This window comes from Rissa tridactyla, chromosome 5 (genome assembly GCF_028500815.1).
Source record: "Rissa tridactyla isolate bRisTri1 chromosome 5, bRisTri1.patW.cur.20221130, whole genome shotgun sequence".
Taxonomy (NCBI): Eukaryota; Metazoa; Chordata; class Aves; order Charadriiformes; family Laridae; genus Rissa; species Rissa tridactyla.
This window is the reverse complement of record NC_071470.1, coordinates 75,824,462-75,851,122: the sequence shown is the minus strand read 5'-3', so window position 1 is coordinate 75,851,122 and position 26,661 is coordinate 75,824,462. Positions and strand designations below refer to the sequence as shown.

The 26,661-nt window shown below is 43.9% G+C and overlaps 2 protein-coding genes across 8 annotated transcripts in view; one reads left to right on the top strand and one right to left on the bottom strand.

Annotated features, from left to right (window-relative positions):
• PKD2 (polycystin 2, transient receptor potential cation channel) overlaps positions 1-3,015 on the top strand; it is a 37,541-nt gene extending 34,526 nt beyond the window's left edge. For both annotated transcript variants that reach the window (XR_008466530.1, XR_008466529.1), the window contains one exon: positions 2,830-3,015. The gene's annotated coding sequence lies outside the window, so the exon portion shown is untranslated. The remainder of the gene's footprint in view (positions 1-2,829) is intronic.
• The window catches only part of ABCG2 (ATP binding cassette subfamily G member 2 (Junior blood group)), a 30,109-nt gene continuing 3,893 nt past the window's right edge, over positions 446-26,661 (bottom strand). Inside the window, exons 2-17 of one of the 6 annotated variants that reach the window (XM_054202100.1) lie at positions 24,367-24,579; positions 22,387-22,446; positions 21,816-21,930; positions 20,956-21,108; positions 20,387-20,544; positions 19,475-19,626; positions 18,934-19,041; positions 17,222-17,463; positions 14,033-14,115; positions 12,979-13,068; positions 12,228-12,352; positions 10,961-11,115; positions 9,966-10,055; positions 9,189-9,286; positions 8,615-8,708; positions 446-591 (exon numbers count right to left, since the gene is read on the bottom strand). In XM_054202100.1, coding sequence (XP_054058075.1) covers positions 568-591; positions 8,615-8,708; positions 9,189-9,286; positions 9,966-10,055; positions 10,961-11,115; positions 12,228-12,352; positions 12,979-13,068; positions 14,033-14,115; positions 17,222-17,463; positions 18,934-19,041; positions 19,475-19,626; positions 20,387-20,544; positions 20,956-21,108; positions 21,816-21,930; positions 22,387-22,446; positions 24,367-24,572 — 1,953 coding nt within the window. In that variant the 5' untranslated portion in view covers positions 24,573-24,579 and the 3' untranslated portion in view covers positions 446-567. Of the gene's footprint in view, positions 592-3,559; positions 3,700-7,044; positions 8,709-9,188; positions 9,287-9,965; positions 10,056-10,780; positions 11,116-12,227; positions 12,353-12,978; positions 13,069-14,032; positions 14,116-17,221; positions 17,464-18,933; positions 19,042-19,474; positions 19,627-20,386; positions 20,545-20,955; positions 21,109-21,815; positions 21,931-22,386; positions 22,447-24,366; positions 24,580-25,313; positions 25,431-26,661 lie in introns of those variants that run through there. The other 5 variants (XM_054202096.1, XM_054202097.1, XM_054202099.1 and 2 more) reach the window with 5 other exon arrangements.

The following is a 26,661-nucleotide window of genomic DNA, read 5'->3' as shown; positions in this document are numbered from 1 at the left end:
GTTTTGTGACGATTGCAATTCCATGTAATGTCCTTATCTTCTTGGGTAAGGGTGGTTTTCAACAGTTCGGTGGCAACTTCAGAAATTGTGCAGCCTTGGTGGCACAGTTGTGAAGTGCTTTCATCAAAGGCCTAAGCGTGAAATAAGAGAGACTGCAGAGAGAGTGACTAGGCCTGAGCATCAAATACAAATTTTCTTCTGTACAAGGTACCTTTGCCCTTTTGACATGCTCTTTTTCAATTATTATAGGCATCGGGTTTGCGGTGTAGTGAGTGTGACAGCATTGTCAGACGTCGTTCCAAATAATACTGTAAACACACTGCAAATTTCCAAGGGGTTGCACTGAACTGTTTGAAAGCGTTATGTTAGAAATTATTTTTTTCAAGTAATGTAATTGCGTGTCGTATCAAAGAGGCAGGGGAAGAAAATGAAAAAATCTTTTGGCGCTCACAATCGTAAAAACCAAAACAAATGTTTATTAGGAGACGAGCAACACTCACTGCATTTGGTCCAGTTGCTTTTGCTAGAGCTGTCAAATTGGCTGTGTGGGTGCTGCGATGAGAGTAATCACCATGGTGAAGGCGGCTGCACCTTTAATGAAAACATTAGTTGGTCGATTACAGCAAGTGGAGCATTCCATTCATTACAAGAAATAATTACTTTCAGTTAGTGGCACTGAAAATATAATAAAAACCTTACTTTCTGTCCTGAAAGCAATAAAATTTCAGGTGGTAGCTTTTTAAGATTTTTGTTACATAAAGCTTCCTTCAAACTAATCAATTCAAATGAATTGTAGTACCTCTTTAGAAAGTAAGAACCTTCAGCTTGTGATTTAGGTTTAGTTACTTTAAAGTAGTTCAGATGGAGGATTTAAAAGAAAAAAAAAATCTTCAACCAGATCGAATAATTTCCCATAAAACCTAAACATAAGTAAGTCTTGTAAATTTTCCTAGAGGCCACGTTAAATCACTTACTGTTAAATGTAAGCAACCCGAAACAGGAATTTTCACACACAAAAACACATTTTCAATTGAGTTTGTGATATAATCAGAATGATTAAATTCTGTACATCACAATCATTTAAGACTAAATTCAAATGACAAAAATCTCAGGAAAACAATGGTATCAGGCAGTTATGTCATTTTTAAGCCCGAGCAATGCATGAGTCTTAACACTATAAACCACTTGATCCATGGTACCCTATCACTAAGATCCTACTGAAAGGAGCAAATGTCAGGGATAATTCGGCTCCTAAGCCAACTGCAGTGGAAAGCAGGATCATATCAAGACCAATTTGGAGCAGATTAATGAAAAAAGCCTTTAATGAGCCGTGTACCTCTCAAAGAATGCTTGTAAAATCCATCCCTAATGAGGGTGGGGAGGCAGAAAAGATTGTGAGAAACAAGTCAGGACCATTAACCTTGGGGTATTACGAGATCCTTGAGAGTCTAATTCTTGTCACAAGGTCAAGCTTTTACAAAGCAATTATTAAGGATCTCCGTAGTATCAACATACAGACGCGCGCACACACACACACACACACACTCAAAGCCTTTTAACCTCAGGGTTTCTGGACTCGTTTCCCCTCCTACCAATCACTGGGTTTTTTCCTGCTTCCCTTGTTCATAAAGGTACGTGTTATAGTGGCTATACAGATGATGTATCTCCTGGCTTGTGCAAGCCATCTCATTGTAGTAGTCAGTGCCCAAACAAAAGTGGAGAACCAAGGTTTTACTTACTATTTCGCTTTTGCCTTTCTCTCAGCTTGATTTGTGTGCCCCTCTGTCGGAATGAAGAAAGAAAGCAAAATTCTCATCTCTTTGCCATAGTGGGCCAGCGGTTCTAACTTTAATCTTGAGCGAGGGCAGGTTGGTACTAGCACCCGCTGCCAATTTTAATTTTTCCAAAGTACAAGAAAATAGTCTGTCATGAGTGATCAAGCAGTTTATTAGTCCTATCTTCTTCTGACCCAGATATATATGGGAAGTAGAATGCTAGATAAAAAGAGAAAAATATAATCTTAATTTAAAGCCTATAGTGTGACAGTGAAGTCTGACATGACTACTGCTGTAATTTCTGCTCATGCAGCTAAGGTATAGAATTTTATAAATCTCATTACGGAACCGCAGAGCTCAGCTAACAGTTTCATGGCTAGATTGTGCTGCTGCCGGTTCGTTAGTGTGTGGGTCTTCTCATCAAAATCACTGAGAGCAAATGAGCTAAAAAATGATGCACTTAGGAGCAGCAGAGTCTGTCCTTTCATTGAGATGAATAGGAATTCTTCCTGGGCAAGAGTTCTGGGATTTGCTCTGGTCATATTGGCCACTTCAATGGAAATGAAATCATACCGGCAGTATGTTTAACTTTTCTCTGCAGAGCGAAATACAGAGTTAAGTATTGGGTAGTGCAGGAAGAAACACTTGTTATATGTAAATACATTCTTACAGATGGCCAACTGCTAAAATAGGCAGTGTAAAGCAAGAAAAGTTTAGGAGTTTCTTGGTAAATACTATCTGTGCAATATTGTGTCATAGTCTGTTCAAAATGTGAGTAGGTTACCTTAATTTGATTATTTCCTTTCTCAGAAGCCGCTGTTGTATATTGAAATTTATTTTATTTTCAGATCAGAGCATAGTCTGTGCGATCACATTTATAACTCTTTAAATGTTGAAACGTTAAGGACCAGCTACAACTACCTGGGCTGTTTTAAATCTGGGCTGGTGGATTAATTTTTTTTCTCTAAAGACAGCTTCTCTAATTCTGCTTTTATTTCTGTGTAGTATGAGGACCTGGAGTACTTTTTCTGAAGATTTTTTTTTTTTTTTGCAGCAACCACATCGCTGTTATCTCCTCACTGTTTCCTTCTGCTTAAAAGGGAAAAACGTGTAAGTAAACTAAAGGTACAGAACACTTTCTGCCGAGTTTTGTACTCTGAAGCTTTCATTTTCCCCAGCAGCACTACATTTTACCACTACATATTAAAACACTACAATAGTTAGTGATGAGGTCAGCAAGAATACTGAATTTGTATGTATCAAAACGTTAAGCTTAGAATGTAGTATGAGCTGTCCAAAAGCTTAGATCTTTTCACTTACTACAAGTAGCACCCCAGCTCTGAATATTCTGGAAAGAAAAAAATCTGAATAGAAATGGAAGATCAATCAAATCTGTAAGTACAAAACATAAACAAAAGAGTTGAACAGATTTATATTTTACAATTGGAATTTTACCACCAAGAATGATGGTGCATTCTCGGAGGCGCATGTTTCAGCACTGCACCACAAATCCCAACGTGTTCCATTCTCAAGAAAACATTCACCATGGAAGATTGTATTCCCGAAGGCTCTGTTATCTTTTTCGATTTGCTGTCTCTGTAGCTTTCTGCACAAAGGAAGGACTCAAAGGAGAAATTCATAATGGGGCAATTCCATGATACGGGCTTAAATGAGGCAGGAATAAGGAATTAAGCAAGCCACGTTACCTCCTCTGTATGCCTCAGCGCTTTGTGGTTAGTGTAGCTATCAAGGAAGCCACACAGGTAAGAAATGAAGTGTTTTTATTTAATACAGTACGTACTTCTCTTGAGGATCACCTCTAATGATGTTGGACATAGTTGATAGGATGAACACTGTCATTCGGCTTTCAAAACATTAACGAAGGACTTGTTATGTTCAGGATGTGAAGAAGTTCCCCTGAGTTCTTTAGGAGGTTGAAATACAGTATTATGTTACAGTCTTAGTGGCTCTGAGCCAAGCTGTGAAGCCTTAATTGTATCCACAAGTACTCATGGATGCAAGCTGTGAAATATAAGCTTAAATATCTGCTTCAGTTTAAGTCTTTTAATGACGACTGACCCAATTCTTGAATTAGTCATCATGTTTTAATGTATTGAAATATTGTGCAGTATTGCAGTGGAATAATGGAATGGCAAGGTGAAGATTTTTTTTTTCAAAATTTTTAATAAAAATGTTTGGGTTTTGAAGAGAATACAAGTACAAAATGTCAAAAATTGCACATCTCAAATGCCAATTTTTTCTTTGTTCATGAGAAAAATAGCAGAAGCTGACATACTGGGAGGCTTTTAAACACTTGCAAACATAGAGGAGAGGAGAAATCTTCCAAAAGAATTCTGTAACGTGTCTCATTTCTTTATGAATGATACCTGCCTGCTGTGACAGTTTGTTTGCACCTGTCTATATAAATATCATCCAGATTTTTAGAAGTATCCTCTAAAAGCTCTCCAGACACAGGTACTGGGCATAGTGGTTCCCTGTCTGACACATCTTCACTTGTCATCTGACATCAAATTAAACTATTTGAAAACAGAATGATTGCTATGAAAAGGATTTTACCTACAGAATTATGCATAAAGTAAATGCATAAAAATGTATAGGAGACACGGTATCCCAAATGTAACTGCAAGTTGAGTTCTGTCATCTTGACAGAGATGTCCTTGCAGTGAGGTCTTTGCACAAGCTCACTACCGTGGACTTCAAGAGAGCAGACGTGATCCCTCTTGAGGGTTCTTGTCAGGGTAACGCGGGAAAAAGTAGTGGAGGGAAGAGGGGCCCCAAGAAAGCTGGTTAGTATTCAAGGATCACCTCCTCCAAGCTCAGGAGCGGTGCATCCTGAGAAAGTAGTAGTCAGGCAAAAATGCCAGGAGGCCTGCATGGATTAACAAGGAGCTCCTGGACAAGCTCAAAAGCAAAAAGGAGGCCTACAGAGGGTTGAAGTAAGGACGGGTTGACTGGGTGGAATACAGAGAAACTGTCCGAGTGGCCAGGAACAAGATTAGGCAAGCTAGAGCCCAGATAGAATTAAATCTGGCCAGGGACATGAAGGATAACAAGAAAAATTATAAGTATGTCAGGGGCAAAGGCAAGACTAGGGAAGATGTGAGCCCTCTCCAGAAGGAAACAGGAGACCTGGTCACCAAGGATATGGAGAAGGCTGAGGTTCTGAATGACTTTTTTGGCTTGGTCTTCACTGGCAAGGGCTCCAACCACACTGCCCAAGTTGCAGAATGTAAGGGCAGGGTCTATTAGAATGAAGAACCTCCCACTGTAGGAGAAGATCAGGCTCGAGACCATCTGAGGAACCTGAAGGTGCATAAATCCGTGGGACTGGATGAAATCCATCCACAGGTCCTGAGGGAGCTGGCAGATGAAATCACTAATCCGCTTTCCATTATATTTGAAAAGTCATGGCAGTCTGGTGAAGTTCCTGCTGATTGGAAAAGGGGAAACATAACCCCCATTGTCAAAAAGGGGAAAAAAGGAAGACCCAGGGAACTACAGACCGGTTGGTCTCACCTCTGTGCCTGATCATGGAGCAGATCCTCCTGGAAACTCTGCTAAGGTACGTGGAAAATAAGGAGGTGATTGGTGACAGCCAACGTGGCTTCACCAAAGGCAAGTCATGCCTGACAAATCTCGTGGCCTTCTACGATGTTGCCACAGCACTGGTAGATAAGGGGAGAGCAACCAATGTCATCTACCTGGACTTATGTAAAGTGTTTGACACTGTCCCGCATGACATCCTGGTGTCTAAAATGAAAAGGCATGGATTTGATGAATGGACCGCTTGGTGGATAAGGAACTGTCTAGATGGCCGCCCTCAAAGGGTTGTGGTCAATGGCTCAATGTCCATGTGGAAACCAGTGACAAGTGGCGTTCCTCAGGGGTTGGTACTGGGACTACTGCTTTTTACATCTTTGTCGGCGACACGGACAGTGGAATTGAGTGCACCCGCAGCAGGCTTGCTGATGACACCAAGCTGTGTGGTGTGGTCGACATGCTGGAGGGAAGAGATGCCATCCAGAGGGACAGGCTTGAGAGGAGGGCCTGTGCAAACCTCATGAAGTTCAGCCAGGCCAAGTGCAAGAGCCTGTACGTGGGTGATGGCAGTCCCAGGCACAAATATATGTTGGGCGGAGAATGGCTTGAGAGCAGCCCTTGATGAGAAGCTCAACATGAGCCATCAATGCGCACTTGCAGCGCAGAAAGCCAACTGCATCCTGGGCCACATCAAAAGAAGCGTGGCCAGCAGATCGAGGGAGGTGATTCTACCCCTCTACTCCACTCTGGTGAGACCCCACCTGGAGTACTGCGTGCAACTCTGGAGTCCTCAGCACAAGAAGGACATGGATCTGTTGGAACAGGTCCAGCGGAGGGCCATGAAGATGATCAAAGGGCTGGAGCACCTATGCTATGAGGACAGGCTGAGAGAGTTGGGGTTGTTCAGCCTGAAGACTCCGGGGAGACCTTATAGCAGCCTTCCAGTACCTAAAGGGGGCCTACAGGAGAGATGGGGATGGAAACTTTATCAGGGAACGTAGTGATAGGATGAGGAGTAATGGTTTCAAACTGAAGGAGGTAGATTTAGATTAAATATTAGGAAGAAATTCTTTACTGTGAGGGTGGTGAGACACTGGAACAGGTTGTCCAGGCAGGTTGTGGGTGCCCCATCCCTGGAAGTGTTCAAGGCCAGGCTGGATGGGGCTTTGAGCAATCTGATCTAGTGGGAGGTGTCCCTGCCCATGGCAGGGGGGTTGGAACTAGATGGTCTTTAAGGTCCCTTCCAACCTGAACCATTCTATGATTTGCCTGGGCAGCAGCTAGGGAGCTGCCGGCCGGCTCTCCCTCCTCTCACATGGCAAAACCTCAGCTTGGGGCCACTGATGTAGTTTTACTGCAGCACGCTGGCTGCATACAAGGAGAAAAACCAGTCAGCAGCAATAGAGATAATCCCTGCGTGTGGATTTTTCTTGGAAGGTGGCAGGTACACTGGTGAAGTAGTACAGCTAAGCAAGTGTTCCCCCTTGTTGTACTGCACAACGCTGCAGGCTTGGGGAAGAGTGGCTGGAGAGCTGCCTGGGGGAAAAGGACCTGGGGGTGCTGGTCGACTGCCAGCTGAATATGGGCCAGCAGTGTGCCCAGGTGGCCAAGAAGGCCAACAGCATCCCGGCCTGTATCAGGAACAGTGTGGCCAGCAGGACTAGGGGAGTGATCGTCCCCCTGTACTCGGCACTGGTGAGGCTGCACCTCGAATACTGTGTCCAGTTTTGGGCTCCTCACTAGAAGAAAGACATTGAGGTGCTGGAGCGGGTCCAGAGAAGGGCAACGAAGCTGGTGAGGGGTCTGGAGAACAAGTCTTACGAGGAGGAGCTGAGGGAACTCAGGTTGTTCAGCCTGGAGAAAAGGAGGCTGAGGGGGGACCTTATCGCCCTCTACAACTACCTGAAAGGAGGCTGTAGAGGGGTGGAGGTCAGTCTCTTCTCGCAAGTAACAGGCAATAGGAGAAGAGGAAACAGCCTCAAGTTGCACCAGGGGAGGTTTAGACAGGATATTAGGAAAACTTTCTACACTGAAAGGGTTATTAAGCGTTGGAACAGGCTGCCCAGGAAAGTGGTGGGATCACCATCCCTGGAGGTATTTAAAAGACAGGTAGACGTGGTGCTTAGGGATGCAGTTTAGTGATGGTTTTGGTCAGCTGATGGTTGGACTCGATGATCTGAAAGGTCCCTTCCAACCTAGACAATTCTATGCATCTCCTAAATAAACTCAAGAGGGGGGATGACTGGTGAGGAGTCCACGGACCACAGCCAAAATTAAGCAACAAGTCTTTAACATAAAGCAAATTTTATTGCATGAAATAGTAATGGGGTGATAAGGGCAGAGGCCCTTGTTGGAAGTGCTGCTGCATCTGTACTAAGTGGAAGGACATGAACTACCAGTGCCGCAGATGGCCAGGGGAAAACTGGGGTGGCCAGGAAAGGATTGCTGCAACCTGTGGGGTCTTAAAAGTGTGGTACCATCCTGATTAGCTGTACGCTTGAATTTGGTCACCATAAAATAGACTAAGAACTCACGATAGCAGAAATAACAGGACAGTGAAGATGTCTCGCAGTTATACAGAGAAAATGCAAATTTCAGTACAAGGATTATGCAAACTGGCAGAATAAGAAAGTACACGGTCACCTTTATTTAAAAAATAAGTGTTTCTAGCACTCAAGCCTGGTAAGAAAAAACTTGATGGCGTCAGTTAAATACACTCTAGAGCAGTAACGATTCCCAAATAGAAAAGAGCATGAGACGTGCACTGAGAGGGAGAGGATGCTTTTGTCACTGTCTCATTTAGACTGTGACCACATTAGCAGTTGAGACTGCGTTGGCGTCCTGATAAGCATCACTTCGGACTGAATTACTTGCCAGTGAATGTAGGTGATGATAAAGTATGGAATCGTTATTTTTTTCAGGTTAAGCCACTAAATACTAGTTTCATTGTTAAGAAATTCATAGCTAGAACACGCAGAAAGGCTGAATAGTCTCTTGAAGAAATGAATGGTTGTGTACATTTTATGGCAGAGATAACTGAGGCATGCTAGACACTTCAGCAAAGTACATTAATACTAAGCGTTTAATATACCAGGATGGCATTCACTTGTGTAATCATAAACAAAAGTACAAAGGAAGATCTCTTAAAAAAGAATCAAGTCAGTTGCACAGTCAGTTTATCAAACTACTGAATGGTGGAAACTGCATTTTTCATTCTGGCTTCAAGAGAACTTCTTCATGAAATGCAGTTTCAGGTATGCAATGATAATGAATATTACCATCATGCAGGCGAGAGCCAGGTGGTTCTGCCACAGGCCCCAGCTAGTCGCGTCAATGCCTTGCATTTTCAGATATTCATCGCCGGTACATGGCCTACAGATAAATACACGCACATTTATAAACTTAGTCAGTTTGAAGTATCTGGGAAGATCCCTAGAAATTGTAGTGTGATTTCACATCTGTAGTAGACCAGGCAATCACCATCTGTATGTTACTATTTTATATTTGTAAATTTGTTTGTCTTGTAGATACAAGCAGCTTCCCGTAGGCAGCTGGAGTGGATTTTGTGAGGCTGTATAATTGTAGCGTGTGTCCCGGTGTTTCAGTCAACGCGGTTTAAAGAAAAGCAAGAAGCATAATGCCAGATATTTCTAGCGTTATAAATACTAAATATGACAATAAGCAGAATGTTCTTTGCAGACAGAATGCAAAAACCCAGTCAAAACTTAATTTTCCACATAAAAATTCACAGATTCTGCTGGTCATCAGCGAGTATCTCACAGACAGACTCGTGCACTAGGACTTTGTAAGTTACTGGTAGTGGGATTCATTTTAACGTACCAAAATACTTACATCTGGTTTATCTGCCGATAGATATGATTGCTGATTAAATTTGTGCTGTTACCACTGCTGCAAAAGTTCAGACCAGACAATTCATTGATTTGTAAAGCCTTTTAAAAGAAAAGAAACAATGCCAACGGAAATTAGTAGGTAAAGAAATGATAGGTTAACAAGATGAGACGTAATTCAATTCAGATTTATTCTAAAAACATAATGGTATCACTACTTATAATGTTTGCCAAATCCCCATTTTTTCAACCGAGCTGCATAGCTCTTTTAAGAGAGGAATGTATGCGGTCCACACGCGTGTCACCAGGCTTTAGCACTTCCCCCAGGCTAGGCTATTTCTGCACAGGCATAGTAAAGCCCAAACTTACCTGCGAAACATCACCCTGGCTTAAATTATCAAACGTTAGGAGAAAAGTTTTAGCTTGACAAGTTTTTGTTTGATCGATGGAAAAGAGCAGAATTGGGTTTTAGGGATAACATTGTTGTTTACTCTGAGTCATTTTTGTCCAACGGCATTCCAGGGAATGTAGTCATTTAGCGTCTCTCTCATAGGAGGTGTTTCCAAGATCCAGAAATGAGCTCCTCTAAACAGCAGTGGGTGCTGCTTGATGAGAAGCCTTTCGTGTTTCAAGACAGTGCACTATGTTCTGAGGTTGCTGTATTTAATTAGCTTATGGGCTCATTAGCCCCTAAAGTTTGGAGTTTTCTTTATCATGCGTAAAGACACGACTTTCTAGCAAAACTTTTACAGGTCTGTACACAGGAAAATAAAGCACTTACTGTCATTCCATACCGGGGGATGCTAAAGTATTGGAGCCAGGAGAGCCAGGACATGACGCTTGTGAGGTTGACCAGCAACCCAGAAAAAATCTAGAGGCAAAGATTACAAAAAAGCCTCAACAACAACAAATTACATGCTGTTACCATGCATTCTTTTCTAGCTCTTGACTCTGCTGCTTCAGATTAAAAACAAGTGGGAAGGCATTTCTAGAGGAAGAAACTCTTCCAGCGGAAGAGCACAGGAGATGGAAGGAGTCATTGCTGCTACCCAGCTTTGGGCCATAACCGAGTGTGGTCCTTCTCCTATCATGAGTAACGGGGAATGCTTTAAACCCAGTGCATTAAACCCAGGTGCTTCCCATCTGTGGGTCCCTCATGGGTTCACATGAAGTGTCTGCTTTCACTTGGGTGTGTGGAGCTGATGGAGGTGTGTGCTTGCTTTTGCTCATGGGCCCCAAGTCTGAGGAAATGTGGGGTTTGGGCTGTCGGTTCAGCGCTGCCTCGTTGTTTCTGTTTTCTAACTGTAGCCGTTTGTGTGTTGCCTGGTTCTGGCGTGCCTGATGGTTGGCTCTGCAGCTGAGGAGGTCGGGAGTTCTCAGAGAGCAGGAGGCTGGGGGTTATGTCCTCAGCCGGCCAAATTTGTCTTTGGCAAAGCTAAAGGAGAGCGAACGAAATGTAGCCCTAGGCCGCTTTCCTGCTTCCCAGGCAGCACGCTGGCTGCCAGAGCGCAGAGAAGAGGGCAGAGGAACCCCTCTCCCTCCCCCTCACACCCAGCCCCCCCGCGCCCTTAGTTCTTGTTAGTTAAAAGGACTAATCAGAATATTTCAACCCACAGCATCCAAATATTCAAGTCGGACAAATCAGGATAATCAACATGCTCAACCCCACAGTCTTTTTGCAGAATTCAGCTGAACTCTGTGCTGGTAGGATTTCTTAGATTTCAGCATTGCTAGGATTTCAGGAGTCAGTCTAGAAAACTGAATAATGCTACTCACAATCATAAAAACAAATGTGATAGTCATGAGCAGGTTTGCTACAGCGACCACGCTCTGTCCTGCTGCAATGGCTAGTGACATAGAAGTGGCTGTGTAGGACACCATCATAAGGGTAAACATCATTGTAAAGAAGGCTTCTACTGTTGGTTTCAAACCTTAAAGATCAGAACAAGAAGGGTTTCAGTATGAGCCTGCCAAAAGCTCTGCCGTAACCTGAATGCTATCCTGACTCACGTAGTGTATCCTGCCCGTAGAGTACGTTTTGTCTGACAGCCTAGGCTACGTCTCTGAGACCCAAGACTGCAGTAAGGCTTGTGGCAGCCCGTACGTGTGCGCCCTGTCAATGGAGGACAGGATGAATAAGTAGTATGCCTGTAACTGCAGTTAACAGTGGAGACAGCAAAATGGGTAGAAGTCACAGTACTGTGCTCCACGAAGCCCAAGGTGAAGACTTCACTGTGGCTTCAAGTTGCCTATCAAAGGAGAAGTTTCCAGTGCGCTTCCATGGACAGCAGTTGTACAGCACTTCGCTGGTTTCCAGCAGAGCGCTCTCCTAACGGACCCAGTGGCCCTTGGGTGGCTATGGATGTGGTAGCAAGGTCTGTCTCACTCTGAGAAGCCTCTTGCTGGTGCGTCTGTGTTTCCTATTCCTTACGGAAGAAAAGTCAGACCAAAACCAAACTGTGGTTATTTTTAAATTTTGCTTGCGCTTTCAAGTTTTTGGGACTCCCCAAAAGGACGTCGTGATCTGAAACCTCTACCCTAGGAAAATGGTCTGCTTGGGAGATGTCTTGAGGCTGACATTTGAAGGTGTTCTAGGGCTGTAAAAGTTGATGCTAGCAATTTTCAAAGTCTGCTCGCTAACCAGAAAGCATTTCACCAAAAAGAACAAGCTGATATTAATTCGCACAATATTAAGTTCTTAAAACTTTTTCTTTGATGGGTGTTTTCTTGCAAGGATGGCAACAGTATCTCGTAAAAGTTTCCAGAAGCTAAGATGGCCATAAATGAAAAGGAATAAATCAAACCTATGTAGTAATGGTTATGGCACGCTTCCTTTTAGGGACAGTGGAGATGAGACATGTCACAGATTCTCACATGAATGCTTAAATCAAAGAAAGTGCGTCTCTTCTGTTAACAGCATGGTATACTAAAAGCAGGTGCCATGCCGATGTAGTGCTTTAGCCTATAAAATATACCTGCGTACATGCACATATTGTTGATTTATTGAGGGGGTTGTAATGGGACTGTAGGAGACCATACTTGCCTAACATGAAGTATATTATGCAGGTGAAGATGATACTTGGAATGGTCCTCATGGGTATTAAATCAGCCATGAGCTTTGAGATGAAATAAACCGATGTTCTGTAGTACCCACTGATATACTCATGTCTGGAACACAGAGAGAGGTACAGCAGGTTACAAATTCAGTCACTAAAAAACGGTCAGATTGTTTTCATCTGGAGACAAATGAATTCTAGCTCAAACAGGGGGAAAAAAAAGAGGTCTTTCATGGTCTCGCTCCAGTGAGCCACACACTAGAGTAAGAGTGGCGTTTTCAGATGCAAATGAATATGGATACTTGTGCACGTGGTTTTTAGTAAATGTATGTGTCGTGTCATCAAAACAGAAAGAAGGGGTAAAGCTTAAATAATTTTCCTTTTCTGTACGGTGTAATCTGCATAGCTTTAAAGAATCCAGTTGTGCAGTATTTACTGTCCTCCCTTAGCGTGTCACAAACTCGTTAATCAATACCAAAGTTGAGTATTCAGGCTTGGTTGGTTTTTTTTCCTACCTACGTTAATAATTTTAAACTCTGAGCATTTGGGGGATTTGCGGACAACTCACTAACGGGCTAGAAGAGTGCATTTGCCACGAGCACTAGCAGTGAAACAATTTGAAGACTGCGGTAGGTGTACTTAAATGACACAGCTCCAGCAGGGCAAATGAGCAAACTCTATAACGACAGTCCCTGTACAATAAAAGATAAACTTTTTTTTTTTGTATGTTTTACTTACATAAATATCTTTTTTTCCACAACGAAGAGCTCAATAGCTGAGATGCTGCTGAAACACTGGTTGGTGGTCAGAAAGAACATTGCACCCACTCTACAAAAAGTAAAACAGCAAGCTGTTATTAAAAATGTGATGTAAATGTAGTGCTTCTACTGCAGCGTAGTACATAAATCCAACTGTAATCCTTGGAGCTCGGCCGTCTGTGACCTCCTATCCCGAATTCCCCAGGAAAAGGCTACTTATTTTTTAATGTAATTCCCTGACACATCGAAAAATCTCAGTCTGGGAGGCGTTTGTCTGATGCAAGCTGTGAGGAACTGAATAAGGAAGGTGAGAAGCTGCTTTCACCTTTCCCACTAAAATTTAAGGCTTTGCTTTCACACCCAATTGAAAACTGGGCCATTTTTACATAAACGCTATGGATTATTTCAAGACTAAGAACCCAGAGCTTTCTTAGTTACAAACCCATTTGTCAGGGCACGTACTTGCAACTGTCAAAACGATACATAGACCAGAATAATTTTAAAATCTAGCTTTAGGTGCACCTTCTGATTTACTGCTGTTAAATGCAAGCGTTTATATGGAAGCAGTTGCAAGATCAAAAGCTTTAGTTACCCAGGTTTATGTAGCCAAGTCTGTGTATTTTAATCTTTTATCTTGGGGAAAAAAGTTAAAATGCTGCCATGCCCAATTAAGCCTTTTTGCTACGATGCCTGCTGTCGCCGTTTTCAGTGACCCGACTGGCACTGAAAAAACGTCGCCCTACAGCAGCAGCATCACTCCCTTCATTTTAACAGGAGAGCAGGGCAGGACCGCGTCCCCCTCTCAGTTCTACGGGGACCTTCCTAGGGGCCGAAGAATGTCCTCGCTTCAAAGTCGCTGACATAGGCTTGGCCTTACCTACTGATGTGAAGGGAAGCGTTTGCTTTGAAGAGGTAGAGACGTTTCTTAAAGAGCTCGTGGGTTCCTTCTCAGCCTCCGAGCTGTTTGTGACTCTATGGCAATGATGAGGGAGCTTTATCAAATTTTTGGGTACCCATTACCTAAACTGACTAACCTGTTCTGTAGTCCAGTGGAATCCTCTTTAAGGCCAAAGAAAATGGCACCTACAACCAATCCCAGCAAAGCTGTAACACACACCTAAATGTGGGGGGGGAAAAAAAAAAGAGGAGGAAAGGTATTATTCTCATTGCTTTCAAAGCTTCGGCAGGTTTTTTTGAAATATGCAGCGGGTGAGCAGATTGACAGGAAGCATTTTCAGAAAGGAGAAAAGCTGTAACAGAAGGGAGTAAATGGGGCGGTTAGCAGTACCTGCGGCACAGCAGTACTTCAAGTCTCGCGCCACGGGATCTTTAGAGAGGTGGCTGTAAGACACAGCAGCTCCCCAGAGCCACCTGCCCTCGGCGGTGGCCAGCCACTGTTGTCTCACCTGGGCTAGAAAGGAGGGACAGTACAGGAGCTTCATCTGCTGCTCACTCTTCTGTGGTGGCAGTGGCGGGAGGCACGTTTGTGCAGCAGTATCACAGCTTTTACCTGACCTCCTGCTGGGCCAGATCTATGACCTCAGGGAACTGCTCTGGCAGTGCCGGAGGGTGCTGGCACCATTGACGTGAGGAGAACAATACCAGGGGCTTGGTGGGGCATGTTAAAAAGGGGGAGTAACACCTTTCCCCAGAGGAACCTTGGCATCACGTGCACCTCAGACAAGTGCCTTTCCCCCACCGCTGTTTCAGTCATTCTTGGATCACAGAATGGTAGGGGTTGGAAGGGACCTCTGGAGATCATCTAGTCCAAGCCCCTGCCAGAGCAGGGTCACCCAGAGCAGGTTGCACAGGAACGCATCCAGGTGGGCTTTGAATGTCTCCAGAGAGGGAGACCCCACCACCTCTCTGGGCAGCCTGTTCCAGTGCTCTGCTACTGTCAAAGCAAAGAAGTTCCTCTTCATGTTTAGATGAAACTTCTTATGTTCAAGTTTGTGCCCATTACCTCTTGTCCTGTCACTGGGCACTACTGAAAAAAGACTGGCCCCATCCTTCTGACACCCATCCTTTAATTATTTATAAGGCATTGATAAGATCCCCCCTCAGGCTCCTTTTTTCCAGACTGAAGAGACCCAAATCCCTCAGGCTTTCTTCATAAGAGAGGTGTTCCAGTCCCATCATCATCTTGGTAGCCCTTTGCTGCACCCTCTCCAGCAGCTCCCTGTCCTTCTTGAACGGGGAGCCCAGAACTGGACACAGTACTCCGGGTGCGGCCTCCCCAGGGCAGAGCAGAGGGGGAGGATGACCTCCCTCGATCTGCTGGCCACACTCTTCTTGATGCCCCCCAGGATGCCATTGGCCTTCTTGGCCACAAGGGCACATTGCTGGATGTTGTGATGGAAGTTAATTGGTGATGTGTTGCAACCTCAGTCCTCTCTGATACATCTACTAATACTCTCCACCTTTCATCCTCCTTGAGACAGCCGGTGACTCCCCATCTGCTGTCAGTGACAAGGGTAACTTCAGCTTTAGGGCTGACCATGCTCTTCAGTGCAGCGCTTCTGCGATGGTTTCTTTGGAGCCACCTGAATGCTGCTTTGAGCTTGGCAACCATTAACCGAAAGCAGCCTTTTCTGACTGCCGGGTTGGAGACAACAGTTCATTTTCATGCTCCCCAGTGGGCTCTATCATGCTGGGCTCTATCACACATCTTATTCATGGGATTTTTTTTTAACGTGAGCAAGATACTACAACTGGGCTATAGGTGTACTGATATTTGCAGTCTGTAATACAATTTAAATAGCAAAGATACCAGCTGCCTCAAGGATAGAATTTGAAAAACTGAAGTGTACGCATCACACTTTTTTAATGCTAAGTGCAAATGACAAAAATCTCAGCGAAACTGATGGTATCAGGCAGTTCTGTCATTTTTAAGCGTGAGCAATTCATAAATCGTAATACCATAAACCCCTTGATCCATGGTACCCTATCACCAAGGTCCTGCCGAAAGGAGCAAATGTCAGGGATAATTCGGCTCCTAAGCCAACTGCAGTGGAAAGCAGGATCATATCAAGACCAATTTGGAGCAGATTAATGAAAAAAGCTTTTAATGAGCCATGTACCTCTCAAAGAATGCTTGTAAAATCCATCCCTAATGAGGGTGGGGAGATAGAAAAGATTGTGAGAAACAAGTCAGGACCATTAACCTTGGGGTATTACGAGATCCTTGAGAGTCTAATTCTTGTCACAAGGTCAAGCTTTTACAAAGCAATTATTAAGGATCTCCATAGTATCAACATACAGACGCGCACACACACACACTCAAAGCCTTTTAACCTCAGGGATTCTGGACTCATTTCCCCTCCACACTGTCCATTTGTTCACTCACTGTATAAACCATGATGAAGATAGTTTCTACCCCTGGCTCAGGACCAATTTTTCTATTGGCTCCTCGAGAATTGCTGAGAATTGCAGTGGGAGTTTTGCTGGTGCCGGGACTGCAGAGTTTGGCTTGTGAATTAGGGGATTCCTGAGGATTAGTCGTTCTGCACAGGTCAGCCAGGCATTCTTTATTTTTGAAGGCAATGTGCAGCTTTGAAGCAATCAACACTGTTGGTGTTGATTCTTCTGAAAAATCAGTACGAACAGGGCCAGTCATGTAGAACATGCTCATCTTCCGTGGCAGGTGTTAGACCCTATCGTGGTCTTCATCACATCTTCTCCAGAAGACCTCATCACTATTATGAACGTTCAAATGACCGAAAGGCACACACATTAAGAGACTGTGACAATCTTTTTATACTTGAGCCAAGTGCCAGCACTTCATTGTGTGCTGAAGTTTAATTCAGCATGCAAGTGTAGTCCATTAGCTTTACCTGGCAGGGGAGAAGATTTGAGGCCAAACCCTACAGTACCAAGCCTGGAAAATTAGAGTTTGAAGAATGTTCTTGAACAAATGTGCAAAACTACTTGGGAGCTAATCTGCTCCTGGCCGGGAGCAGCAGAATAACCTCCTGGAAAAGATCTTGCCTCCCAAAGTCTTTCAGTAGGCCAAAATTTATTACTCAACAGTCCCTCATACTGCTCATTTGGGAGCATTCAGGACACCTTCTAGTGAATCATATTTCCAGACCTTGAACGCTCTTTTTTCAGATGCTTACTGCAGTCAAAATATCAAGAGGCAAAAACAGCCCAATGACTTCTCTAACACAGGAGTAGAACAAATCCAATGTATACCACAAAAGGATAGATAGAAACAGCGTTACCTGAGCTATGGAAGCTTGAGGGTTTCCTACCAGATTTTTAAATGTGCGCCTGGACACCCACTTCAGCTGATGAAGGAAGGAATTGGCATACGTGATTTGTCGGAAAACAGCTTTTGTTTTCTTGTTATTTCCCAAAGAAATATTCTCTAATGCTGCTTTTGTTTCTTGGTAGTAGGCAGAGTTGGAGTATTTTTCCGCTAACATCTCAGCCAAGGTTGTATCATATCCAGTGCGTTCTTCTGCTGAAAAGATTAAAAATAAATACGACCGTGTCTGTAAGGGATGGGAAGATTATTTAGGAGTTAAGCCAGAAGAGTTATGTTGGGGTGGGCAAGTTACGAACAAACCAGAAGAATTCCAGCGATTCATTGCACTCAGTCTTATAGCGTGCAATTTAAAAGAGTCGGTGTAAGACCGAACCTCTGTGTTTATCTGTGCAACTTGTCCCTCAGGCAGCGGCTTCACAGCAGACTGACTGGGTAAACCCTTGTTTTCCAATGACTTTTCAAACTGGCAGCAACCTGACTTTTAATCAAAAAGTCATTTCCCCCCAGGTTTCTGGATCTGATGAGCTAATCCTAAGACCTCCCAGACTTTTAGATCCAGGTAGTCCTGCGTGTGTCTCCTTCTGTCAAACTTTTGACTCTGTCATAAAGAAATTTCAGCTGGAGCTCCTTTTTTTCTCAGCTGTGGTCCCATGGGTGCTCTTCCAATGACAAATGCATGTTTTGCCAGCTATAATATTAGTCATACACTGAACACAGTCAGCATTTATTGTAAAACGCTGGTTGCTTCTTTGGTGAAGGATATAGTGAAACTGTGTGTTTGGGCACATAGCGTATTCATTATTTCATTTCCCTTTTCATTCATACAAAAAGAGTGTGTGCTACTAACGAGTAGCCACATCCCGGGGGAAAAAGGATGCTACTGAATGTAGGTGAGATTTGATTTATTAGTTTGGGAATAATTTCTGCCTTACCACAACTTCAGGGAAGCATCAGGAGAACACTGGTCCCCTACCTCTACCCGCCTCTTCCCACCCTACCCAGAGGAAGGAAAACAGCAATTTCTGCTCAGATAAACCATTCCATTAGGTAAAACATACAAGTCATAACTGCGTCAAATTACGTCCCTAACTGGAACAATTGTCCTGGTTTATCGTCTCTGCTTCTGCAGGACTTCAGCTGGTTTGCCTTGAAAATGAGACAAGCTCCTTCTCCGTGTTGAGAGGTGACAAAACAGTTTCTTATATTCCCAGACATTATAACTTCAACGCAGGAAAATACTCTTTCACCTTTAACATCTCGTAATTTGAGTGTGACACAGAAGTATGCAGGTGATTTCATGAAGAATTGGATAGCAATGATAAATTACTAAATACCTATTTATGAGAGGCAAACTATTCTTGCATAGACAAGGATATTTTATATAGTTGGGCTATATGTGAATTTAGTCCTTATTTCACGTTATGCTGATCATTTTCCACTTATAAACAAAAAGGATTTAGGAGCAGTGTGGTGTTTGGGGTTTATTTCCCTTTAAAGCAACATGGATCAGCAGTACACAATACTCTCATACATACAAAAAATCATACGCTTGTACAACATGGTTATTGGTTGTTTGACACCTTTAAATGGTTTTTCAGTGTTGTGCTGGACACCTTCTGGCAAAATACACGTTACGGTCATTTCACTCAGCTCTGGGTTTCATACCTGTGTTGTTAGTTTCCTCGCTCTTGCTCATTGCCACGGCAGTGGAGTCTCCGTTAATGACGTCCAGGAAAAAGTCAGCAGGGTTGTTGTATGGCTCACACTGGTAGCCTGCGGTGACAGCGTTACAAGCCCTGAGTGCCTGGCAGAAGGCTGTGCGTGGCCGTCATGAACGCAGCCACGCCATCGTGCCCCTCGAGCAGCTTCGAAAGGTCCGTGCTTACTCAAGAGCGGAATGGCGCTGCCAGACAGCTCTACGAGTGAAAGCAAGGTTACAGCTGGCAATGCGCCCTTCTCAACCCAAGCCTGGGCTTTATCTAATTAAGATGCGCCCAGGAACAGTTGATTAGACGTCAGCCCTGTCATCCAAACCCACATACAGCTCAAGAGGCGAAGCACCAAGGGAAATGCTTAGTCTCTGAACATCCCAGGTGTGGAAAATACACGCTATGTCCCATTCTGATCGAGCCCTGTTGGCGTTTCATTCAAGTTAGTGCAAACTAAAGACGTTGCTGCAGTTGGCCCTGCTGTGGGTTGTGCTCACCGATAGACTGGAAGTATTCAATGGCGTTCTGAGCGGGCCCGTGGTACAGCACTCTCCCCGCGGCCAGCAATGTCAGGTTGTCAAATAGCCGGAATATGGAGTACCGAGGCTGGTGGATGGAGAAGATGATTGTTTTTCCTTGTTTTGACATCCTGAATGTGAAGTGAGGAATGACACAGGTGTTAGCTTTGCAAGTTGATTCAATATTTAGAGAAAAGAATTTGCAAGTTCAGTTAAGCCTTGGTTAGTTTGATTAACTTGGCGTGCCAGAGAGAGGAGGGGAAAGAAAAATAAAAGAAAGAAAAAGAAAATATTTAGTTCATGTTTGTAGTGTCTGTGTGAGAAATTAAGGATGCCTCTCACTGGGAATGATGTTGGAAGGGAAGGTCCTGGGAAGATTTTGATACAAACAGAAAACTCTGGAGAGAGGCGTTTGAGTCCTCCTCGCTTGTAGTAAATGCAAAATGATGTAAAATTTGCAAATAGAGAGCGTGTAGTGCTTGTTTTCACAAAGATAGGCCTGAGATTTTGTGATGAGCTAGCTGTGTTCAAACTACCATCCATATTAAAATCGATTACCTTACCAGACTGTACAACTGGCATTTTTATCACTTTTCTGGCCCAGGCAGACATGAAAATAAATGAAGCTGTCCAGGACAACTATGACAGACAAATTGCAGTCCCAGCATGCACACGCTTTGTGCAAGGTGCTTTCTGTAATGCTGTGAAGCAGCTACTTTGGGGTGAGAGAATTCATACAGCTAATACCGCCTTTGCAGCCTTGGCTCGCTGGTAAACAATTACATGTCCGATTTCCCGGATTGCTCATTCCAACTGTAATTCAAGCCAAATACAACTGAGCTGTAGCAGACTTGAGCGGCAAAAACAGGAAGCTGTTTCCAAGGCCGTCACCTTTTCAGTAGCAGTAGGACAGCATTAGCAGTGCTGGCATCAAGTCCCGTAGTTGGCTCATCCAAAAACAAGATGGCAGGATCCGTGATGAGCTCCATCCCAATATTGGTCCTTTTCCGCTCTCCTCCGGACACGCCGCGAGTGAACTGGGTGCCGACCTGCCACAAAACAAGAAACTTGTCTCATTTGGCCTGATACCAAATACTGGAGTGAACAGCATCCAACCGACATAAGCAACATTTGGGAAGAACTGCAAGAAACTGTGACCCTACTCTCGGGTACGGATGTAGCTGTTGCTTCACACATAGGCTGTTTCTTAACATTAGTATTACTCGAGGTGTTATCTTTTTCTCCAAACACAGACTACCTTTCCCCTTCTTTGCAATGTGCATATGGCAGTATCAGCGCAGAGTCTGTACGGATCGCCGTGCAGAAATGTTCTTAATTGTATTACTGAAATAGTCGGTTTAATTTTACTCTTTTTGATCTGCCATGCTGAGCCATTTGGTTAACTAAATACATCACTTCATATTAGTTCATGATTTAAGCACCATATTTACATGCCTTACCTTAGAATCTGCCACTTTGCTCAAACCCAGTTCGTTGATGATCTGATTCACTCGTGCATTTTTTTCCTGTTCCTTCACTGACTTTGGCAAACGGAGTGCTGCTGAGAACTTCAAATTTTCTCTTACGGTCAGGGTTCCCATCACCACATCATCCTTCATTAAAAAAAAATAAAATAGATACTTGGTTATTGGCTTAGCAATTTCTGTTTTTCCCTCTGAAAACTGCATCTACCCACGTTTTATGTTGGCCTTGCATGCAGAGTAGCAGAGTAGACAGTAGCAACTGCCAGAACATGCAGTAAGGTGAATCTTCAATGCCTGTGTCATAGCAAAGAGTGGATTTCATGCGCATGTTTGCCTTTATTCGTTGCCAATATAGGAACATCATCATGCACAATATCAAAATGCATAAATAGCAACATATTCAAAACGATCCCTCACGTATTCTAACCTCATTCAGTTTTTTGGAGGTGTTGAGTGAGATACTGAAGGGCTAAAGGGACCTAAGGAGCAGCTCCAGCTCAGGTCACTATCCCCGTGCGTTTGTTAATGCAGCCTCACCCCACGGCAGGTAAGAGCAGGGAGAAGAGAAGGAAGGAAAAGAGAGGTTGGGTCCATGTGGGGTAGGGTGAAGGTCTTCCAAGCTTGTTTCAGTGAAGGAGGAAGGAGGACAGGTTTTTTAGACATTAGCTGCTTGTCTCTTGCAAAAGGAATCTGTCGGATGTAGGAAGTTCAGAGAGTTATGTGTGTTTTGGGAGACCACCTTTCTGTAACATGCTGACCGTACTTTTATCAGGGGTTTTCATAGACGCGTTTCTTCAGGTCTTGATAAACTCCATAGAGTCATAAAAATTACTTACCTGTACTACATATCCAGAGGTACATTTAAAGTTGGCAGGCTGAGGAGCTCCATTGATCAAAATGTCACCAGAAAGCCCACGGGGATCCTTTCTTGCAGCCAAAATGTCGAGTAGGCTAGGAGAAAAGTTGGTTATTTTGTCAGACGAGCGTGCGGGAGGTAAGCTCTCTGAACCACAAACCCAGTTCATGGAACGTACAGCTACGTAAAAGCATCCCATGTTAGACACTTGCGATTTAGAAAACCCCTAGCACCTTCCAAGGGCTGAGTTTCTTTTGTCCTGGTTTCCTAAGGAAATGAGAGCTATGCATTTTCATAGTGCATTTGTGTCCATTCATTCAAAAGCATGAGCTTAACCTAGGATGATACGTAAAGATCATGCATCAGGAAAGTGTGGACTAAAACTGAATTACATCTTTGTCACGTCTTTTTTGAATTCAGGTATTTCTCAGAAACCAGTGAGATTTGCACAGACCTAAATGAAAAAAAAATAATCTTTCCCTCAAAGTATTGTCCTTTACAGCTAAATATGCGCAGCTTCATTTTCTCCTTGGTGCAAAGAGGGCACTTACGAAGATTTACCACTGCCAGTGGGTCCCAAAATTGCATTTAGTCCTGGTCTCATGATGCCACTGTAAGACAAAACAGATGGGTTTTAGAAAATAGCCAGGGTGTTTTTCTCTCTCTTACTGTTTCATCTGGTAGGCTAGTGTAAATTATCTGTTGAACTACCTTCTGCATCTCATATAACTTGGGAATTAATGAAGCCAACGGATCACAAACAATATTTATGATCAGTCAAACTGCACCTTAATTTTTATTCCTAATTCAAGAAGAACTAATCTTCATATAATCAAGACAACATAGAAACTTGAGTGAAATGCATACTTTTCCTCCATGGATCTCCAGAGGCGAAGCACACGCCTGCTTTAATTACATTCGGTTCTAAATGTATTATTCTCTTAGTGGACAGAATAATGGTCCCTGTAGACAGAACATACTCGGGATTTGTCTGTACTTAGAGAAACTGCAGCTGATTTTAAGTCACATGAAACTCAAAAGCCAGATAGCAAAAGTTTTTAGGTATTTGGGGAAAAGAACCTATACAAATGATACCATATACGGAAATACTGCTGCCTTTTTTCTATCCTTTTGCTGGAGCATGTGAAGGCGTCACTGCTACTTTTGCTGACTAGCCCCTAAAATCTGCGCTCGACAAGCGTTGGTGTACACCAGAATCACACTGCAGGTACAAATGCCTGTCTGTATGTTATGATACCAGGTTTATCTCGAACTGCACTCAGGTACTCGTTGTTATCAGCAATCCAGGTATCAGGGATCTGAGTACTTGGTGATGGGTCTGGCCCAGTACGGCTGTTCTTAGGGCCTAATGACACGCAGGCTAGGAGGCTTGGTTTTCCTCTTCCTGATGCATATTTGTTTCCTTCTAATTTCTTATTGTGGAAATTTATGGTTCCACAGATGAAGAAGCATACCTATTATACACGTTATGTTACGTTATATGTGATTTCAACACAAAAAAAACCCCAATATGTAACAAAACAACTGCAGATAATGTGTTTTCTAAAAGGGAAAAGTGTAATGTGTGTTAAACATTGGTCTTTTACAATAAGCCACACGAGGGGCCTTCTGCTCACATCGTTGCAAATGACCAATGTCAGTCAATTGAGTCACCGTAACATACAGATCTTGAGAAAAGTAGGAAAGATTTTAAGAGCTCGTGTTTAGGAGGTGTGTAAATTGCATGGGAAAAGAGCAGGACAGACAGAGCTATACAAAAGGGTGAATATTTATGACAGAAATTGGAGTTAGGGAGCTGGGAAGTCACGGGTGACTTGGAATGGCATGTTCTATGAGTACTCGCCACTTAGTTTAACTACTGAACTGTGAATGGGCAAACGCTATGCATATTGAACAAAGGCCATAACGACGTGACTCCTTTACTTCAGTACGGCTCGACGTTGGGGGAAAAAACAAACAAACAAAAAAAAGAACAAAAATAAAAAGCCCAACAGATAAAAATTTACATCTCTTCAAAGTTAACCTAATCCTCGTTTATATTGTTGTCTTAAACATTTCAAGTTAAAACCTCCACAATTAACCTTCCCAAAGGCCACCTCAGGGAAGGAGATGCACACACGGAGGACAGGCTGTTGGTATCTCAGCTAAACACCACGACACAGTGGGAGACTTGCCAGGCAACATAAAACGACCACGGCCGGCTGGCGTGTCCCCCGTGCTGATAGCATCCAGGAAGGCTGTCCCTCCCCGGGGACAGGGGAGATGGCGCCCAGCAGCACGAGCTCCCTCTTGTAGAGACGCAGCTCTAATGACTGAGGACCACTGGAGCCTAGCAGGAAGCTTAAGCACAGTTGATAGCAAACACAAAGCAACCATACATACGTATAATTTCTCTAAATCTTCATCAAATCCTGTATCTTGTGCTCAGTGGCTGAGTGACATGAGTGGACTCAACTTTCCGGACAGAAAGAAAACGTACACATACTCTAAAGAGGTGTTTAAATACGTACTTGACATTTCTCAAAACTTCTTTATCAGTTGTTTTTTGACAACACAGGAACCCAGTCTTCATCTTCACATGGTAGCAGACGTTGTGGAAAGTTAGTATGCTTCCTCCCTTGCCAGCAAAGCCTGGAGAGGACTGGTTTCTGCTGTGGATGCCATTTGTATTTGAGTCTGACATCTGAATACTTAGGTGTGGCTGGCCTTCTGCCATTTTTCCTCTATAAATGAAAAAACAGGAAGGGGGAAGATTTGATTAGGTACGGAGAGGAAAGATGTGTCTGTTGGGCCCAGTGTTCAGTACTGGACCTACTGTGGGCTTTGCAGACGTACATCTAGGTCCCTGTCTTTCAGATAGGAAGCTTGGGTCCTGCGGACTCAGACCTTGAGATGACAGGGAGCTGAGGGGGAGCTGGGTCTGCTACATGTGGTGTTAGGGAGACAGAAGAGCCTCCCTGATGGTCCGTTGTGGTGGGTTGACCTTGGCTGGCCAACAGATGTCCACCCAGCTGCCCTCTCAGGTGAATCTCTGCTCCAGCGCCTGGAGCACCTCCTCCCCTTCCTTCTTCACTGGCCCTGGTGTCTGCAGGGCTGTTTCTCCCACATTTTCTGACTCCTCTCTGACAGATGCTGCTTTCTTAAATAGGTTTTCAGAGAGCTGCTACCAGCATCGCTGACATGCTTCAGCTTTGGCCAGCAGCGGGTCCGCTGGTGCTGGCTGGAGGTGGCTGTCTCCAGCATGGGGCAACCCCAGGCCCTTCCTCACGCTCCCCCCAGCAGTGCCCCCCGCAGCAGCGCTCGGCCACAGGCACCGACTGCCTCTGTTCTCCTGGCAGGAGGGAGTAGGTACCTCTCACAGCAGGCACTGCCGTGACATCGTGGGCTGCCCCTGGCAGAGACATCTGTACACGAACTGCACGCTTGCTGGAAACCGCAGGTACAAGAGGTGACTCACCAAAAAGATCTGTTGAAAATTACCGAGGTCCAAAAGGACCTGGCCTTCTGCCCATCTGCTTCACCAGACTTCTTTCCAGTTTTGAATGTGCTTAGAGCCTGCCCATTAGGCATTGTTTTCAAGGGGTGGTTTGAAAGTAAAGATGCTCCTCCTACCTCTAGTGCTCCTGCGCAATGGTAACAAAATCTGAAAGTTGTTGGTTTATTTTTTTAATCAAAACAATTTCGCCAATGGTATAGGAACACGGAAACTGACACCCCTGCCAAGTAATCCTCTTCCTTGGATTTGCTTTCCGTGTAAAAACTAGAAAGTAGCTGTGGAATAATTAAAGTTATCTCACCTTCCTTGTCAGCTAGGCTCCTGCCTGTGAGCCGTCCACACGCACCATGGGGCATTCCCGGACATCCCTTGTGCATGCAGACCTTTATCCCCTTTAAGCACAGGGTCATTTAGGTGGGAGGCAGGATCTAGCCTCTCTTTATATATTGTGTTGACTCATCAGAGCTTCATTACTTTAATTGCCACCAGGGGAAATGTTAGTAATGCAGTAGTTCATGGGATCCGAGAGAGTAGATGAGCAGCTAGGAGCTCTGGCGCGATCAGTCCCGTACCTTAGCATAGCTATACCGCTTGCAGCAAGGAAGAAGGCAAATTATGAGACCGTTTCAGACACGCTGAATGAATTTGAGAGCAGTTAATAAAATGAGCCTCGCAAAAAAGGCCGTTTAATCTAATGCAGTCATATGGCCGCATAAAAAAAACAAGCCCTTATCTTGTTGGTTTACTAAGGTTGCCCGACAGACAGCTGGGCTCTCCTTTTGTGACTATCAGTGCAGTGAAACCACTGGAAGCCCTGCTCTCAGCAACAGGCCTATCTGCCTGTAAAGGCTGGTTTGTCTGTCTCCCAACGATGCTATCCCAAATCTAGCAAGGTTGCCTCTTCTGACAAAACTGCAGTCTTCTATGCTGGCAAAAAAATATAAGGTCTTAATGTTTTAGTAATGAATAATCTTGGCCTAATTTTCCTACAATGAAAAGAAACTGTGTTCCAAATAGAATTAGAATGGCACTAGCTTTTATTTAAGCTAAAATGGATTTTGAGTAAGTTGAACATCAATAAAATGTGCAACATTTAAAGTCTGGAAGCCTTTACTCTATAAACTGCCTATGCTCCTCTCTACTTGTGCCGGAGAAGACTTATCTACCTGCAGGAGGGCAGTTAATTTTATAAGGTTATTTCTATATAGTAGCTTCTGGGCTGATCTGGTGGGACATCAATCATTGCCATTTGAAAGAACGCTTTGGTAAAGTAGAGATGTGCGTTCAGAACCACAGTGGGAACTTTTCA